The sequence below is a fragment of the Salvia splendens genome, chromosome 1 (assembly GCF_004379255.2).
Source record: "Salvia splendens isolate huo1 chromosome 1, SspV2, whole genome shotgun sequence".
NCBI classification, from domain to species: Eukaryota; Viridiplantae; Streptophyta; class Magnoliopsida; order Lamiales; family Lamiaceae; genus Salvia; species Salvia splendens.
The window spans coordinates 2,106,731-2,126,680 of record NC_056032.1 but is presented as its reverse complement, the minus strand read 5'-3'; the positions used below and the strand labels follow the sequence as shown (position 1 = coordinate 2,126,680).

The 19,950-nt window shown below is 33.2% G+C and overlaps 2 protein-coding genes across 2 annotated transcripts; both read left to right on the top strand.

Moving 5' to 3' along the window:
- The first annotated feature begins 5,990 nt into the window (after positions 1–5,990).
- Positions 5,991–9,216, top strand: LOC121793721 (probable LRR receptor-like serine/threonine-protein kinase At3g47570). Its single transcript, XM_042191766.1, has 2 exons — positions 5,991–8,644; positions 8,730–9,216. Exons 1-2 carry the CDS (start codon positions 5,995–5,997, stop codon positions 9,068–9,070), a joined length of 2,991 nt encoding a protein of 996 aa, XP_042047700.1. The 5' UTR covers positions 5,991–5,994; the 3' UTR covers positions 9,071–9,216.
- Positions 9,217–12,313: 3,097 nt separating this feature from the next.
- Positions 12,314–15,744, top strand: LOC121803673 (cis-muuroladiene synthase-like). Its single transcript, XM_042203313.1, has 8 exons — positions 12,314–12,367; positions 12,780–12,897; positions 12,973–13,234; positions 13,304–13,667; positions 13,771–13,989; positions 14,355–14,493; positions 14,961–15,206; positions 15,384–15,744. Exons 2-8 carry the CDS (start codon positions 12,796–12,798, stop codon positions 15,678–15,680), a joined length of 1,629 nt encoding a protein of 542 aa, XP_042059247.1. The 5' UTR covers positions 12,314–12,367; positions 12,780–12,795; the 3' UTR covers positions 15,681–15,744.
- The last annotated feature ends 4,206 nt before the right edge of the window (positions 15,745–19,950 follow it).

Sequence of the window (19,950 nt, the reverse complement as noted above, 5' to 3'; positions counted from 1 at the left end):
AGAATTAGAGAAAGAGAGAGAAATAGGGAGAAACAGTGGGCAAAGGAATTGGAAAAGAGTAGATTATGAATCTTCCGACTAATGGTCTTGCATAACCCTAATTTAATAGTATTAAATAATTTAAAATTCATTTTAATGTGAAATTACTAAAATACCCCTGAATTTTTATAAAAATGTTGGGGGTTCCATGGTACCCCATGTCCCTTAACAAGTCCGCCCCGGATGGAGACATTTCTTTTCAGCATGAAATTTAAGAAAAATTGTGTTAAGTGAGTTAGGTAAAGGGAGAAAAAAATAAAAAATGAAAAGGATAGATAGATGAAGAGAGAATAAAGTAATAGAGAGTAAAATAAGTGCGAAGAAATGTGTTGATTTTTACTAAAAAGGAAAATGACTCTACTATTGTGGAACTTACCAAAATGGTCAAATGTTTCTACTATCATGGAACGGAGAGAGTATAAGAAATGAACCAAATATATTAAATTACTAACTAAAATATTTCTAGCATATAAACTGAAAAAATTATTTTTTTTAAATTTAAAAATTATTTTCTATTTAATAATATAATGCCTATTTTCTATTAATAATATTTTATTAACCTTTTGTTTATATATTCCTCTTATTTTATAAGTTATTTGCATTAAAATATGCGTCCAACCAAGAGTGCATAATCTTTTGAGATAGATGAAGTAGTGTTTTATATCACACTTGTTAGGTAACGCATGATATTTTTTAGATGGTGTTTAATGTTTTTGAGTAGAGAAAAAAATGCATACAAGAAAAATTAGTTAAAATATAAATAATAAAATTAATTATATATTTAACAAAAAAAAATTTGCGCTGTGCATGTATTTCTCTCCTTTTATTTACATTTGCAATGAATGACTGATTTTGACGTCCTCGAATAGAAAATAGCCTGACAGCCGACCTGATTGACAGATACTAATTTTCTTAGTAATTTTTTGTCAAACATATCGACTTCATTCTTGAATTTGATAGCATTAAATTTTACTGTTAGAGCATTGACTTTGGTTTTCTCTAACACTTAATAAAATATTTTTGGCATATAAACTGAAAAAATTAATTTTTTTAAATTTAAAAATTATTTTCTTTTTAATAATATAAGGCCTATTTTCTATTAATAATGTTTTATTAACCTTTTGTTTTTATATTCCTCTTATTTTATAAGTTATGTGCATTAAAATATGCGTCCAACCAAGAGTGCATAATCTTTTGATACAGATGAAGTATTGTTTTATGTCACACTTGTTAGGTAACGCGTGATATTTTTTAGATGTTGTTTAATGTGTTTGAGTAGAGAAAAAAATGCATAATAAAATTAATTATATATTTAACCAAAAAAAAATTGCGCTGTGCATGTATTTCTCTCCTTTTATTTACATTTGCAATGAATGACTGATTTTGACGTCCTCGAATAGAAAATAGCCTGACAGCCGACCTGATTGACAGATACTAATTTTCTTAGTAATTTTTTGTCAAACATATCGACTTCATTCTTGAATTTGATAGCATTAAATTTTACTGTTAGAGCATTGACTTTGGTTTTCTCTAACACTTAATAAAATATTTTTGGCATATAAACTGAAAAATTAATTTTTTTAAATTTAAAAATTATTTTCTTTTTAATAATATAAGGCCTATTTTCTATTAATAATGTTTTATTAACCTTTTGTTTTTATATTCCTCTTATTTTATAAGTTATGTGCATTAAAATATGCGTCCAACCAAGAGTGCATAATCTTTTGATACAGATGAAGTATTGTTTTATGTCACACTTGTTAGGTAACGCGTGATATTTTTTAGATGTTGTTTAATGTGTTTGAGTAGAGAAAAAAATGCATAATAAAATTAATTATATATTTAACAAAAAAAAAAATTGCGCTGTGCATGTATTTCTCTCCTTTTATTTACATTTGCAATGAATGACTGATTTTGACGTCCTCGAATAGAAAATAGCCCGACACCCGACCTGATTGGCCGATACTAATTTTCTTGGTAATTTTTTGTCAAACATATCGACTTCGTTCTCGACTTTGATAGCATTAAATTTTACTGTTAGAGCATTAAAATATTTCTGGCATATAAACAGAAAAATTAATTTTTTTTAATTTAAAAATTATTTTCTTTTTAATAATATAATGCCTATTTTCTATTAATAATATTTTATTAACCTTTTTCTTTTATATTCCTCTTATTTTATAAGTTATGTGCATTAAAATATGCGTCCAACCAAGAGTGCATAATCTTTTGAGACAGATGAAGTATTGCTTTTCTTACAAAAGATGTCACAATTGTTAAGTAACACGTGATATTTTTTAGATGCTGTTTAATGTGTTTGAGTAGAGAAAAAAATGCATACAATGTATTAGTAGGAGGATAAAAATGTAATTAATGTGAATATTAGCGAAGAATGAAAAATATAATCCAATATGTTAGTAATGATTTAGTTTTGAAAAAATTACTTTTTTGGTCCCTTATAGTTGAGTCGTTTTTCCATTTCAGAAAATTTCATCACAGTTGAGTCATTTCCATATATGGTAGTAGCCTTTTTTTGTCTTACTTTACTCTTTTTTACTTTATTCTCTCTACTTTATTCACTTATTACTTAATTCTCTCTATTTTTTCCCTTTTTTTTTACTTTTTTATCAATTTATTTAACACATCCAACATGTTAGTACCAACGCCACGAGCGCAACCGTGAGCAGGCGCGCTGCTGTGCCGATGGCACGAGCTCGCTCTTCTGCAAGGCAACCGTTGGGGATGCTCTTAGGATCTAACTTTTTTAAGGCTAAAAAAATAATCTGACTAATCTTAAGTCTTAACCAAAAGTAGCCCGGAACTAAAATCAGAGTGAACCCTTGTCGAAATATGAAAATACAACTTTGTAATGGTAGATGAACTTTATTATTCTCTTAATCCACGTCATATTTTTTATTTATTTTGATTCATCAATAAAATTTAGTTTTTTTTTCAGTTTTGATATATAATCAACAACTTTTTATCTTTTCATTTGTCTCTTACTTTTTCTCTCGCTCATTTATTCAATTTCAATTTATAATATGTTAATTATTTTTTCGTATTATATTTATCAATTTTTCAATAAAAATTATTTCATATTAAAAGGATTACTATAATGGATGAAAAGAACATTTCACAACTAGTCTTTTCCTTGGCCGAGCGACAGACAACAAATAAACTTTTTCTTGATGATTGAAGGCGAGAAGGATTTGGATATTGGTATAGACGTACAAAAATTCAAAAGTGTTAACTTTTAATTTTGGTTGTTCCATTACAAGTGATTAGTTATTTTTCTATTTTAATAAAAATAAAATTTTAACTCTCTCTTAAGTTATTCTCTGACTTACTTTCTTTTGTCTTTCTTACTTTATTCTCTCTTTGTTACTTTTTTTTCTTTCTCATACTTTATTCTCTTCATTTTAACTCTATATATTATTTTCTTAAAGAGTAAAGGCCAAAATTGGTCCTGAACATATAGTCATTTTACGATTTTGGTCCTAAACATTATCTTTTAGATTTTTTGGTCCTGCACATATGGACATTTGATCATTTTGGTCCTCCGTCAATATTTCCGTTAAAAACTAACGGTCAACATTATCTTTCGGTTTTTTTGGTCCTGCACATATGGACATTTGATCATTTTGGTCCTGCACATATGGAATTTTGATCATTTTGGTCCTCCGTCAACATTTTCGTTAAAAACTAACGGTCAACGACCGATTTTTGACTAAAACAATGGGTTGGGTCGGGTTTGGGTTACACGTTAAGAAAAAAATAATATTTTCTTAAAATCTAAGCATAATATTTTCGTTAAAATCTAAGCATAATATTCTTTAAAAATTAATTAATATTTTTTAATTAATAAAATTAAAGTATAGTATTTTTTAATTAATTTTTTCATGAATTTGAAGAAAATATTATGCTTACATTTTATTAAAAATAATTTTTTTAATTATTTAATTTTATTATATAGATTTAATATTAGTATACTTTAATTTTATTATTTTGATTAAAAAATGATTATTTTAATTTGGTAATTTTTTATTTTATCGTGTAATATCATGTTTAAATCGTATAATAACATCATGTTTTAGTCGTTATAATATTTTTAATCAACAAAAATAACTAAAAATTAAAGTTTTATAATTTTTTAATTAATAAAAAATAATTATTTTTTTTCTTAAAGTATAACCCAAACCCCCAAACACGACCCGACCCGACCCGACCCGACCCATTGTTTTAGTAAAAAATCGGCCGTTGACCTTTAGTTTTTAATGAAAACGTTGACGGAGAACCAAAATGATCAAAATTCCATATGTGCAGGACCAAAATGATCAAATATCCATATGTGCAGGACCAAAAAATCCAAAAGATAATGTTGACCGTTAGTTTTTAACGAAAATGTTGACGGAGGACCAAAATGATCAAATTTCCATATGTGCAGGACCAAAATGATCAAATGTCCATATGTGCAGGACCAAAAAATCCAAAAGATAATGTTTAGGACCAAAATCGTAAAATGGCTATATGTTCAGGACCAATTTTGGCCTTTACTCTTTCTTAAATTTTATATCTAAAAGAAATCTATCATTTATGGTGGGATGGAGGGAGTATTAGTTTCCAACAAGGTACTCCTATCGATTTCTTATCCAAATTTCAAATTCAACATTAGCGCGTTAGTCGTTACAAGTTGGTTGAAAAAGAAATCAAAATTTTACAAGTTGGTTACAAAAGAGATCAAATTTCAAATCAATAGTAATGCGTTGCAAGTAGGTTGCAAAAGAGATCAAAATTTCTAAGAACTAATTACATATGAATACGTTATACAAGTTGGTTGAAAAAGATCAAAATTTCACACTAAATAGGAGTATTAATAGTGCGTTACAAGTTGGTTAAAATAGAGAGAGTGATACAGCAAATGAGGAAAATCCTTTTATTCAAAGATAATTACATCTATGAAATACTCAATCAATCAAATAAAATGGCTAACAACGAAATAACAATACAAAGAGCAACAAGATCAACGTATTTACATGCGCTCTATCCAAAATCAATTCAATTTATAAAGCAAAAGGTCATAGTTGATCTAAAATTCCAGCCAATTCATTAATAACAAGAGTAATTTGCATTCTATGATTCCTATTGAGAATGACACTCCAATATTTAAAACAGTACTAATACTAATAAAGTTCAATTTCAAACCTGCTGTCTCTAATTGTGGATTAATAATTTATATTAGTTCATGTGGTAAAGCAGAACTCATGTGGATTTCATATGATTATGGAAAAAGCTTATTTTTTGTGAGAAAAAAAACTTACGTGGCAAAGCTTATAGTTTTTTTGAGAAAGGGCATAATTTGTGGCATACGAAAAATTCAAGATTGTCTAAAATCATGACCATGTTCATAACATTAAAAACCATATCTATTATTGGGCATACGCAAAAGTCAAGATTGTCAAAATTCTACTAGAGAGGAGAAAAAGTATGTAAAGTATGAGAGAAAAACTTTTTATTTTTGGAAATAAGACTATTTTTTTGACATCCCAAAATGATAAAATGAGAATATTTTTCATAGACGGAATGAGTACTTAAAATTAGTGGGACGTCATGCCTCCATCGGCTTCACTAAGTGATGCTCGTTTCCGGCCCTTCAGCCGCAACATGTCTCGTGTTGGTCCCGGCCCATGGGAACTACCAACTAGCACCAAAATTATACTCCCTCCGTCCCGGGCTACTCGCTTATTTTCTTTTCGGCTCGGAGATTAAGGAATGCGTGTATAGGAAAGTCAAAAATGACGGCTGTAGGTGAAATTTTTTACTAAAAATGGAAAGAGTGCAAGTAACTTGGGACGCCCAAAAAGGAAATAAGTGTGAGTAGTGCGGGACGGAGGGAGTACTATATAATAAATTTATATTTTAGCACTAATCCCTATCTTTAACCTCTCATTGGCAATCATGATGACAATTCTTCTTTCTTTAGCACTCTTCTTCTTCTTCTTCTTCAATACCCCTCCACTTGCAACATGTTCCAGCAACCAAACTGACCAACTTTCATTACTAGCCATCAAATCCAGCCTCCAAGATCAGCAAGGAGCCCTCACTTCATGGAACCAAACACTCCCCTTGTGCAGCTGGAGAGGCATCCAATGCCGCCGCAACAGAGTCGTCGCCATAACCTTGCCCTCTCTAGGCCTCGTCGGAAACCTCTCCCCGCACATAGGTAACCTCTCTCTTCTCACCAACATCACCCTCAATAACAACTCTCTCCATGGCCCAATTCCTCCACAAATCACTCTGTTAAGCAGGCTTGAGTTTCTTGATTTTAGCAACAACTCTTTCATGGGTGTATTACCCAAAAACTTATCCCAATGCATCAACCTTGTGCAGCTTGCTTTTTCCACTAATCTCCTTTCCGGAACCATTCCTAATGAACTTAGTTTCTTGCCCAAACTCGAAGCTATATTATTTTCAAGTAACCGATTTTCCGGCCTCATCCCTTCATCCATTGGTAACATAACAACCCTCCAAACGCTGTCTTTAGGAGCATGCCTTTTGATTGGAGAGATTCCCGAGTCACTCGGCCGCCTCGGCCGCCTCACTTTTCTTCAATTGAGTCAAAATAATCTCACTGGGACTATTCCTCATGGTCTGTTTAATTTATCCAGCATTTTTTATTTTGATGTTTCAGTTAATAGTCTTCATGGAGTTATTCCTTCTACTATTGGTGTCACACTTCCTAATCTTGCTATTCTTTTTCTTGCACAAAACAAATTTAGTGGGCCAATTCCTAATTCCATTTCAAATAGTTCATTGATTGAATATATCATCTTGTCCTCTAATCAATTTAGTGGACCTGTACCAAATCTTGAGAGGCTTACTTTGATTCAAAATTTCTACTTGCAATCAAACTTGATTGAAGATGACATGAGCTTCATTTCATCATTGACAAATTCCACCAAGTTAAAGCGTTTCAATGTTAGTGAGAACATGTTGCGTGGTTCATTGCCGGAATCCTTAGCCAATTTGTCTGTTCTAGTCAAAATGTTTGACATACACAAGAATCAGATACATGGAAGCATTCCTTTAGGAATTGGAAATCTTGTCAATCTTGATGTGGTTGATCTGTCTCAAAATCTTCTTGATGGCCAAATTCCCATGTCAATGTCAAAGCTTTCGAATATGCTTAACCTTTTTATGGGAAGTAACAGATTTGAAGGCGAACTACCATCCTTGTTTAGAAACATGACTCTTTTGAGTCGATTCCACCTAGATGGGAATGAGCTTTCTGGAAATGTGCCTTCCAGTCTTGGCAGCTTGTCCAACTTGCTAGAGTTAGACCTCTCGGGAAACAAGTTCGCTGGTTTGATCCCTCGAGAAATCATGAGACTTTCGTCGCTTTCCATTGTGCTTAATCTCTCTCACAATTCCCTTGAGGGTTCTATTCCAAGTGAAGTTGGCTCTTTGAGAAACCTCGCGGCTTTGGACTTGTCTAGCAATAGACTGTCTGGAGTGATTCCCACCTCTTTGAGTAGTTGCGTTAGCTTGCAACAGCTCTACCTCGATGAGAATCTTCTTCAAGGTGAGATTCCGGCAGGAATGAGTTCTTTGATGGGCTTACAAGAGTTGGATCTTTCGCGGAACAATCTGTCTGGATCAATTCCCTCGTTTTTGGAGAATTTGAAGCTTGAGAAGCTCAACTTGTCCTTCAATAGGCTACAAGGAGAAGTTCCGTCAAAAGGAGTTTTTACGAACTTAAGTTCGATTTCTCTTGATGGAAACCAAGGTTTTTGTGGTGGAATTGAAGAGTTAAAGTTCCCTACTTGCAAAGGAGTCCAATCTTCCAAGGCAAAACTGTCTACTTTGTGGAAGATCTTGATCCCAATAGTGGTTATTGGAGGATTGTGCATTGTGATTCTAGTATTTTTCAAGTGCAAGAGAACAAAAGAAAATCCTCGTCCCGTTGTTTCATCGGAGGATACTATTGGTGGCCAGCTATTGAGGCTTTCTTACGCAGATCTCCTCAAAGCAACAAATGGATTCTCCGAGAGTAACGTGGTTGGTTCTGGGAGATTCGGGTCTGTTTACAAAGCTGTTCTTGATGACGAGAAAGGCATAGTTGTAGCAGTCAAAGTGGTTAATCTTGAGGTCAGAGGGGCGTCAAAGACATTCATGGCAGAGTGCAGAGCATTGGGAGGCATAAGGCATAGGAATTTGGTGAAACTTGTAAGTGTTTGTGATAGTGTGGACTTTAAAGGCAATGATTTTAAAGCATTGGTGTATGAATTCAAAGTCAATGGGAGTCTAGACAAATGGCTTCACAACAACGAGGAAGGAAGTAGTGAAGATTTAAAGTGTCTTAGCATAATACAGAAGCTTAACATTGCCTTAGATATTGCTCATGGGATTAAATACCTTCACTTTGGCAGTGGCTCATCTATTATCCATGGTGATTTGAAGCCGAGCAACATTCTCTTAGATCATGACATGGTTGCTTGTGTTGGGGATTTCGGATTAGCTAAGATTTCTTCAAACATATTTTCATCGTCATATGAAAGCAACACGAGTTCCTTTGGGATCAAGGGTACCTTAGGCTATGTCCCTCCAGGTATATTCTTGAATTATTACCGAATTTACTAAATGATGAAATTTTTTGCCCGAATCTAACTCGTTTTCTTGTAATTTTTGTGTAGAATATGGCACGTTTGGGTCAATTTCTATGCAAGGTGATGTGTATAGCTTCGGGATCATCATTCTAGAGATGTTCATAAATAAAAGACCAACAAATGATTTATTTGGTGGTGAGGTAAATCTCCACAAATATGTGAGCTCTGCTTTATCACATGGGTTAATGGATATAATTGATCCACAATTAGAGATAGGAGATTTGAAAATGGAATTCATTGGTAGGATTTTGAGTATTGGAGTGTCATGTTCAAAGGAGAATCCAAGAGATAGAATGCCAATTACTCGTGTTGAAAATGAGTTGGCTGACATTCTAGCTCAACTACAACCTTTTTGTTGGGATGTATGAACTAAATTACCTTGTTGTTTTCTTTTTTTTTGTCTTGTTTAACTTGATTATATTTACCTTTATGGTGTTAGTCTGCTGCTTTTATATTACAATGATTTTGAATAGAGCATTATAATAATTTTGTATATAACATTCATTTTTGTTCATATGTTAATTTCGTTACCTATTTTGATATTATTTCTGTTTTAAGTTGGTTATATATATTGTATCACTATTGCTCGTCATTTTCTTTAACCGTTTTGTAGAAATAAAAACATTGATTTGTTTTCGAATTAGCCCTATTTGCTGAATTCAGTTCCTCTATCACAGCAATTATGTTTTTTTTAAAATTTTAATAGTATTATCGCAGAAAAAAAGGTAAAAGTTAAAGATTATGAACTTTGTTATGTCAAGATGAACGTGTAATGAATGAAGCAGCAGGGCAACCGAGGAAAATTTGCTTGGAACATAAGCAGAAGAAGAAGTAGTAACACCTTCTAAAACAAACATATGAAATGAGCTTCACATAAATATTATCAAATGAATAAAGCTATCTGCTTAAGCAAAATGAAACACAAGCTAAAATCAAGGTCTATAACAATAGACCAATTCAGTCTTATCTTCTCATATAATAGTAGGAGTACTCCTCAATCCCAATTAAGAAAATCTTATACAGAAACAAATTTTTTAAATGTTTATTAATGAAGTAAGTAGGCCTGTAAATTCGGGCACCCGCGGGGTACCCAAACCAGAAAATTCGTGTACTCAAACCCAAAATCTCAAAAATATCATACCCAATGCTCGACCCATATGTGAATTCGGGTACCCTAATACCCGATGCGGGTACCCGAACCTAACTAATCGGGTACCCATAAACCCGAAATTAGTATATTTCAAATTTATTCTTTTATATAAATTATACTGTGACAGAGAATAGAAATTATAAAAAAATAACACAATAATACTATTTATTGACTATTATTAAAAGTCTTAACTTCAATTCTAATGCTTTAGCTTTCTCTAGATTATGATTCTATGACTATATATATATATATAGTAGTATATAATAGACATTAGACAAATAGACGCTACTTAATTTTAAAATAAAGAAAATTTTGGCATAAATCTACATGTGATTAAATAAATTTACCCTAGATTTTACCCTACGGGCCATAGGCCCTATACTAAATAAAAATATTTATCACAAATATATAATTAATCGGGTATTAGTTGGGTACCCTAATACGGGTTTCGGTTACCCTAAACCCGAAAAATCATAACATTAACTACCCAAACTCGTACCCGAACCCATAGTTTTGGGTTTCGGATACCCAAAACCCGTTGGGTATTGGATTGGGATCGGGTATACCCGAAACTCGCGGACTAAATTTGCAGGCCTAGAAGTAAGTATATCTTGCTTCAGCATATTGATTGATCTGCATCGTCTAATATCATGGACTGCAACATCAACATTTCACACGGTTAAAATCTTCTTTATTTATAGACTGAACTCCAATGTGATGTAAACATATTGATAGTAAGTCGATCAATTTTTGTTAACATGAAATGCTTCAATCATGTATATTCAAACAATCAGTTCACACAAATATAAAGAAATCGTAAAATAATCGAGCAATCATTTTCTAAAACGGAATGCAATCAAAAACTAAAATACTAGAGAATTCAATCTAAATTAACCTTCCATCTAATAAGCATAAATCAAACTCGTCAATCACAAGTACCGATTCAACAACTTTCGGAGGGCTGACCTCAAGCGCAGCGTTAGTGAATTGTAGGGTCCATATAATTTTGGGATGGTAAAAAATGATAAAATTAATCTATTTTTAGGACGGAAAAAATAATATATATATATATATATATAATTTCACATAAGGTCAATGTTTTTATAATATATTATTAATTACTCCCTTAATCCCTAAAAAATATGTCATTTGGGTTCGGTACGAGTTTTAATGCGAAATTGGTAAAGTAAGAGAGATAAAGAAAAAGTAATTAAAATATTGTTAGTGGATAATGAGTCTCACCTGATAGAAAATAGTTTCTAAAATTAGAAAGTGTATATTATTCTGAGACGTACTAAAAAGGAAAGAGTGCATATTCTTGTAGAATGGAGGGGTATAATTTATTCACTATGCTCTTTTATAGTATTATTTAATTGTATATATACATATATTTGATATAGTAATTTGGTTCGACCAACAGTCTAATCCATACAACCAGTTGAACTTTGAACTAATAGTTATGTGTCTTTGCTTATTCGTCGGGTTCTTTTGAATATTGATTTCAAGCATTTACTAAAATATTTTTTTAAGTATTAGTCCAAGAATGACACACAATCACACCTATAACATTCAAATTAAGGCTTATTTGAAAATTCACCGATTTATAGTGAATTTCTTGTAAATTTTGCACTAAATAAGTTAAAATAAATAAATAAAGCATAATTTTATATGATGAGAAGAGTTAAAAAAAAGTGTAATTATACCCGATCCATTTTATATGAAAAGTGTAATTTTAATAAGAATTATTAAAATTAGTATCACACTCGTGCGATACACGATCCATTTTATTTTCATCACACCTGTTTTACATTATTAAATAAATTTATACAATGATAAAATAATATCATATTAAACCTAATATCATAAGATGATACATTTATTAGTCAGCATATTTATGAGTTATTAGTTAATGTGTTTAATTTGAAAGACAAAATATGAGTGTAAGTGTTAAATTAAGAGAGTGAAGAAGAGTTGAATATTTAATGAGCCAGAAATAAAAATGGTTGGGTACATTAATTGGTAAGAGAAAAATTTTAAAAGTAAAATTGCATCATCTTATTTAGAACCAACTAAAAAAATTGTAAACATCATGAAATAAATATTATAGAATATTCCAGGCACTATGTATTAAGAAGAACTAAGGAGAAAAGACTTTAAAGATGAAATGAGAGATAAAATGGATAAGTTTGAATTTATTAAAATGTTAATTGGAATTATCTACAACAATTAGGAAATAAATATTTATAGAATATTCCAGGCACTATGTAGTAAGAAGAATTAAGGAAAAAAGACTTTAAAGATGAAATTAGAGATAAAATGGATGAGTTTGAATTTATTAAAAAGTTAATTGGAATTATCTACAAAAACTAGGAAATAAATATTTAAGAATATTCTAGATACTATGTAACAAGTATATAAATAATTTCATTTTACTCCCTCACACACACAAGAAATATTTATCGTGGGGCTTATTTGAAGGTGAATTCGTCAGGTCGTATACAGTTGTAAGCCCGAGGTAATATTCAATTCTAACTTATTTTCGTAGTTTAAAAACTATATTTAATATCTAATTTGATAGTAGCTATGTTTTGAAAATATTGATGATGAATTTATATAGCAGGTGTAAAATCTATATTATTGGATCTAGAATATTAATAAGCATGCCTTGATACTTAAATTCAAAGTTAAAATACCATACTTGTAGAGAGTTGTAGGATCTAGAAGGATCGAAAATATTGATGATTAGATTATAGACATTCGATATTATCTAGTTAAAATGGTTATTCACTTATAGAATATTTTACTAGTACTACTATATGATATGAATAAATATAATTGAATGTATGGTCAAGATTATGGTGACGAAAAAATCTGCATAAATGCGTAGTTATAAATTGATATATAACTCTAACTCTGCAATTTCACAGCAAAATCAAGAGAGAGATGGCTACCTTAAGCTGCTTGAGTGATGTGAGGCCTCCAATGACCATTCATCAGCCAAGCATTTGGGCTGATACTTTCAATAACTTTTCTTTTGACGAAAAGGTGTGTGTGTTTTTATATAATTAAAATTTATAAACTAATTCATTTTACATAAAAAAGTGCGTATGTCTCGAGCAGAAACAACAAAAGTATACAGATGCAATCGAAGAATTGAAGGAAGAAGCAAGAGACATGTTAATGGCTGCAACAACTCCTCTCAACCAAATGATATTAATCGACACAATCGAGCGGCTAGGATTGGCCTATCTTTTTGAGACCGAAATCGAACACAAACTTCAACAAATCACACACAACGACGACCTTCTTCACCACTCCGATTTATTCACTACATCACTTGGATTTCGCTTGCTCAGGCAACACCGCCACCGCATTTCTTGCGGTATAATCTATATAGTATATATATATATATATATAATTATCGAATTTAATTTTTGAATGACTTAAGCAGATGTTTTCAACAAGTTTGTTAACAAGGATGGTATGTTCGAAGAAGGCGACGTTGAGGAAATGTTAAGCTTGTATGAAGCAGCTCATGTTCGATTTAAGGAGGAGAAAATACTGCAAGAGGCTGCCGATTTTACAAGGCATTACTTGAATAGTCGCGAAGCGGAGTTAGAGTCCCACCTTAAAGATAGAGTGAAGCGGGCTTTGAAGCGCCCGCTTCATAGAGATATTCCCATGGTCTTTGCACGGAATTTCATCTCTATTTACGAAAAGGATCCCTCGAGAATTGAACTATTTCTCAAACTAGCAAAACTTAACTTCAACTGTTTGCAGAATATATACAGGAAAGAACTCTCCCAAGTCACCAGGTAACAACCATGAAGCTAAAATAATGTTCTTTTATAATCACAATAAAATAATGGATTATTATGTATATTAAGCTATTAAACTATTTTTTTTTGGTGAGTAAAGGTGGTGGAACAAATATGATCTGATGTCAAAAGTACCATACACTAGAGATAGGGTGGTGGAGGCATATACTTGGGGTGTAGGATACCACTATGAGCCTCAATACTCTTATGTTCGAATGGGAATTGCCAAAATCATACTCTTTATTGGAGTTATGGATGACACATATGATAATTATGCCACAATTAATGAAGCTCAACTTTTCACTCAAATCTTAGACAGGTATGTTTGGCTTTCATAATCAAATCAAAATGACATTGCATTTGAGATATTTTTTTAAGTGTTGAGACTTGAGAGCATAGTATGGGAGCAAATTGTGAAAAATCGAATATTTTGTATAGATGTGTCAGTAGGAAAGATTACTTCTGTAGGCGATTAAGGTTAACTAGATTAGATTAATGAGTAGCTCTATTGAACCTTGGTGTTTGGAAGTCAACTCCTTTAGAGTTGACTATCTAGGACATAGTTGTGTATGATTACAGTTGTGTGATGTGTGTAATGAAGTTAGTGTGGTAAAGTATGTTGTTCACTTTTGGTGCCTAGAATAATTATAGCAAAAGCACTTAATAGGGTATTAAATTTTGCAGTTGGACTACAGATGAAGTTGATCGACTCCCAGAATACATGAGAATTGTTTATCATTTCATTTTAAGTGTATATGAGGAATATGAATGTGATGCAGCGCAATTTGGAAAAAGGTTTGCAGCTCCTTATTTCAAAGAAATGGTAAGTGCTATTTCTCACTATGTGATGCCAACTTTGTATCTATTACTAGTCATCTCGCACATTCAAATAATTGATAAATAATTTTAGGGATAATTATTATATAAGTCATAACTTTGCGTTTACATTTTTTTCAATATTATAACTTTCAAACTGGAATATAAAATTTTAATTTTTTTTTATTATTTTGCAATCATCTCGCAATGATCAAAATCGAAATGAATATGACAAAATCAAATATGATGTTGTTTAGACAAAACATCGTTATTTTATTTTGAGTATTAATTAAAGTGATGCTGTTTGTTGTCACACCATAATAGTAGTATGATATTGTCGTATGTATTAGCTTCGCTTTGAGTTTTGAGTCTTTTGACCATTAAAAAATAACTATTACTACTACGTATGATTTTACATTTCAGTTTCAAAAATTATGAGATTGTCATCTTGTAAAATTATATTTGATCATTTAGGTGCAATGTCTTGGGAGGGCTTACAATCAAGAATTAAAGTGGATTATGGGGAGACAATTGCCTTCATTCCAAGACTATCTTCAAAACTCTGAGATAACAAGCGTCGTTTATATCATGTTTGCTGCTATTATTCCTGGATTCAAATCTCTCACCCAAGAAACTATTGATTGGATAAGAAATATGCCCAAACTTGCAAAACCAACTAGTAGAATTGGTCGATACTATGATGACATCGGCACTCATGAAGTAAGTTTCATTTTCTTAATTTTCTAAAAATGTTACTCTTTTTTTTAGTTAGTTAAATTTGAGAATTATGAATTACTTGCTTTAATTCATTTTCCTATGTGTTTAATTTTTAATTTAATTTCAAAAGAAATCCATGAATTCGACGTTTTCTAACTTGTCATGTTTGTGCATTTGAAGCGTGAGAGTAAAGGAGGGCAAATGCTGACTGTGATGGATTGCTACATGCAAGAATATGGGGTGACAAGGCAAGAGGCAGTGTCTAAATTTGTTGAACTGATTGAAGAAACATGGTATGATATAAACAAGGATTGGGTGGAGACAACGTTTGTGCCTAAAGAAATCGCCATTCAGTTTATCAACTATGCTCGAAATAGTGAAGCAAATTACAACAGAAATAGTGCAGACGGTTATAGCGATCCTCATGTTGTCAAGGAAGATGTTGTTGCTCTCTTTATTAATTCAATAGTCATTTGATTTGTACCATAAAATCAAATGTTTGTTAAAAACCGATATATTAATAATCAAGCATATGCAGTGAAAAAACAGCCAAACCAATACTCCCTCCCTCTATTTCATAGTAATCGGATCATTTTTCTTTTTAATAAAAGTCAACACATTTCTTGTCACTCTCTTTTACTACGTTATTCTCTTTTCATCTCTATACGTTTTTCACAACTGCTTGAACTGTTCCCACAGCCTTTGTTTTGCTATTTCAAAGGGAATAAGCACATGAAATCCATAATGATTAATTATTTAATGATTAATTTGAGGCGTGCATATTTATTAATGATCTGAAATCAAAATTAAGATAGAGTGGTGGAGGCCTATGTTTGGGGGTGTTGGATACCATTATGAACCTCGTACTCTCATGTTCAATTTATGCGTATTTAATTCTAATTTGTTGTGAGCGTTTGCATTTGTTTATAAATTGATTATGTTCCTTACCGTTGTTGTTTCTATTTTTTGAACTGTTTTTATGCGCTATACTTTTGCTCAATATTAGTAGAATTGATTGTCAGAAATTACAGTATATAATTATTTTACAATATTTGATAATAATTATTTAATTAATAATGGATTATAAGGGTTGATTATTTCATAATTATGGTCTAATTTTTTAAGCTTCCACTTTTGATGTGATCCTCGTTTCGATCCCGAAGCTACGCACGAAAAGAGGAAACATATTGTTAAGGATAAAGTTCCTTAACGATAGGAAATCGCGTCGAACGTCGCGGGAGCTTTGCCCGTCGATCAATCCGGCGTCGAAATCTAGGCTTCGTGCTTTGTGCACGAGAGAAAAACGATAAATAGCGTAAAAAGAGTATTTTATTTCTTGAATGAATAATATGAATAACAATGTCCACTATTTATAATAGTGGATACTAACTTAATGAGCAAGACAAAAGATATGGAAAAGATATGCAAATCCATAATTAACTAACTAACTAAATAATAATAATCATCATCATCATCGTATCAACTCCCCCACGGTTGAAATCCACCTTGTCCTCAAGGTGGGAACCATGAAGCAACGATGAGCGTCGAGGAATCCTGCTGGGTCAAACATACACCGAATAGTTGGGCGTCTCCCTGCATTATCTCCATCAAAAATCACAAAGGGATGACCCTTATGGACATGATAATTCAGTTCTAAAATCTTGTGAATGCATCCATGAATGCTCAAGCATAGAGTGTCATTTTGCGGAGGAATCAACCGGGCATCGGCGTCGAGCGATGTTGATCGATGATTCATACTTGCGACAATCTTGACATGAGATGAATCACTCAATAATTTCAGCGATGCGTTGTCCACAATGGAACTACCCAAACCAATCTGGACTTGTGGAATCTTTAATCGAGAAGCATTCAATTGTCGCGCGCACTGAATCTCGATGCAACCGTCAACCGGTTTCTCTTTACGTGCGGAATCCGGACTGGACTTCTCTATCTTCTCAACCTTTTCAACTCCACCAAACGAGAAGAAGAATGTAGAATCTTCTCCGAAGAATCATCAAATCCTTCCTCGACTCGATCACAGTCAAGAATCACAATCTCTTTCTTATTGCACTCTAAAACATTCCCAACTGAAGTCTTGGACAGAGCATACGGCGGCTCGAGGGCGGTATCGGGAAGCAGCGCAAAGGGTGGTGGTGTTGTACTCGATTGCTGCGGCGGAGCCAATGAGTCGTAGGGGACTAAATCCGACGGCCCCGGTGAAGCCTTGCTATTTCCTGATGGAGGAAGGTGCTCAACGAGGTCCCCAAACCCAAAAATTTGAGAGCCGTAGGACTGCGCAGGTTCAGGCAGCTCGGGAGGAAGCATGTTGTCGATGCGTCGGTCGGCTGCAACAAGGTGAGACTCCATCCTGTAGCAAGCTTCCAACAATTGTTGAAGTTGTGCGAGAGTCAGATGTGCCGTGGTGGTGGCTGGACAAGGTGGTTGCGGCGCGGGTTGATTCCATCCTAAGTTATGGTTGGGGGGCAGCGGATGATCGTATGCCGAGACCTCGTGGAGGGGGCGTTGTCCCGTTGTCTCCCAGTAGGCAGGTGGATCCCAACTAGTGGGTTGGAGCGCGGTGTGGTGTGGCTGCTGAGGCGGTTGATAAGGCTGAGAGTATCCCTGCTGCGTGCACAACCTTGGCGGTGGTGGCGAGTACAAATCTGTCTCGTAGGACGATGGCTGCTGACACGCAGTTTCCTGGCGCAGCCATGGCGGGTCCCAAGAAGTGGGTTGACGGGCTTGGTAGGGATGGTGTTGTGGGTGGAGTCTCCCATCCTGTGGATATGGATATGATGGTTGTTGATCTAACGCTCTGATCGGATGGAGCAGGGGTTGAGGTACGGGCTGCCATGTGTGGTAATCCGCCTGCCGGAGTTGATATCCGGTGTAGCCGTACGACATGTAGACAGCGATTCGGAGGAAGAGCTCTCAATGAAAGCACCACTTGTTAAGGATAAAGTTCCTTAACGATAGGAAATCGCGTCGAACGTCGCGGGAGCTTTGCCCGTCGATCAATCCGGCGTCGAAATCTAGGCTTCGTGCTTTGTGCACGAGAGAAAAACGATAAATAGCGTAAAAAGAGTATTTTATTTCTTGAATGAATAATATGAATAACAATGTCCACTATTTATAATAGTGGATACTAACTTAATGAGCAAGACAAAAGATATGGAAAAGATATGCAAATCCATAATTAACTAACTAACTAAATAATAATAATCATCATCATCATCGTATCACATATCTTGGCCCGAAGTCTTAAGTTGGCAAGAACGAGAACTGCCAGGAGATATTGTTTGATAAATTGAGTTATGAATATGCACATACATGAAATAGTTAAGAATTAGTGTAAGTGTAGCTTAGGATTTTTGTTTAGGAGCTGTTAGGATTTGGTTAGATTTAAAGCTCTTATTTAAAATTATTTTCTATTAGGATTAAAATTATCTTATAGTTCTTTATTTTATTTAATTAGTTGTAGCTATCTCATTAGGAGATTTACTAGATTTTTATATTCCATAGTTTGCCTATAAAAGGCGTGTAGTTTACTGGAGAAAGGGAGAGGCGATTTTTTTATGAATAAAAGTTTAGTCTGTTTTCATGAGTTTGACTCTTGATTTTCCTATTTCGATTACTTATAGCAACGTGTTCGTTCTCGAAATAGTTTATCGATTTATCGATTGAGTTTCTGCACTCAATCGTGGCATCATTCATTCCATATTCACCCCCATATTTCACGTCGAATACATATCCATCCGTATTGTAAAGTTGTAGGAATGGCATGGCCACAACGAGTTCTTGCAACTTTCATTCATATTCCGAAGCATGTTCGTGTTACAAATGTTACAAGTCGAGGGGTGCTAAGTCAGAGCCCGTCTACAACATCCATAGCGTGCCGTATGGTCGGCGAGAGGCTAATTCGTTCGGAGAGGTGTCGCGAGGTCTTGGCGAGCCAGCGAGGCTCACATCAACTTTTAGTACTCCGTATCAAATTATTATTTTTAATTTATTTGAGAGACGAAATATCTGTTTAATTTTTTTCTAAATGGGGTAATTACTCTCTCTTTGTCATCCAACTTGTAACGCATTTCTAAATAAGCACTTCATCTACAGTTATAAATATGTACTCTCCGTCCGCGAAATAATATACTAATTAGTTTGCCATTTTAGTATATCCGTTAAATAGACCTATATTTTTCAATCATTTTTCTGCAGAAAATCAAATAATTTCTTAAATTCTGTACTGAGTCAAAATGAGACTTTAAATCGCGAATGAAAGGAGTAAGTTACTATAAATACACGGGTTGAACTATCATTTATAATAAGTATGCATGGATCAATAGTATGTAAATACAATTTTAGATAACTTTGATTTTGTTACTATGGAAATTTAAAATTAGGAACTAGTTATATAAATAAGATGTTATACATAGTATAACAATTAAAATGTATAAATACTTTGATAGAATCCCATTCTATATTGTCACACCTCGGCAATATTGTAACTTAACCATATCATTTTATTGATATTTAAAAAATGGAATTTTTTTTCCATATATGAATCGGTTGGAGGCTTGAGTATTGTTGATATGGTTAACGGCAGCATCGGCAATATAAGCTCTGTGTACCACAGCAACCATAGGGACAATCGTATCCATCGCGATCTATCTCTTCATTTTCCTTTGCTGATCATAAAACCAACATAATTCAATTAATTTACAGTTATTAGTATTCCTAATAATCATAA

What these genes read in the sequence shown, in the direction of transcription:
- LOC121793721 (XM_042191766.1), top strand. Translation starts at nt 5,995, where the DNA reads ATGATGACAATTCTTCTTTCTTTAGCACTCTTCTTCTTCTTCTTCTTC. An exon ending in CTTAGGCTATGTCCCTCCAG is followed by an intron (nt 8,645 to 8,729) that starts GTATATTCTTGA and finishes ATTTTTGTGTAG; the next exon opens with AATATGGCACGTTTGGGTCA.
- LOC121803673 (XM_042203313.1), top strand. Translation starts at nt 12,796, where the DNA reads ATGGCTACCTTAAGCTGCTTGAGTGATGTGAGGCCTCCAATGACCATT. An exon ending in ACTTTTCTTTTGACGAAAAG is followed by an intron (nt 12,898 to 12,972) that starts GTGTGTGTGTTT and finishes TGTCTCGAGCAG; the next exon opens with AAACAACAAAAGTATACAGA. An exon ending in CTCCTTATTTCAAAGAAATG is followed by an intron (nt 14,494 to 14,960) that starts GTAAGTGCTATT and finishes TTGATCATTTAG; the next exon opens with GTGCAATGTCTTGGGAGGGC.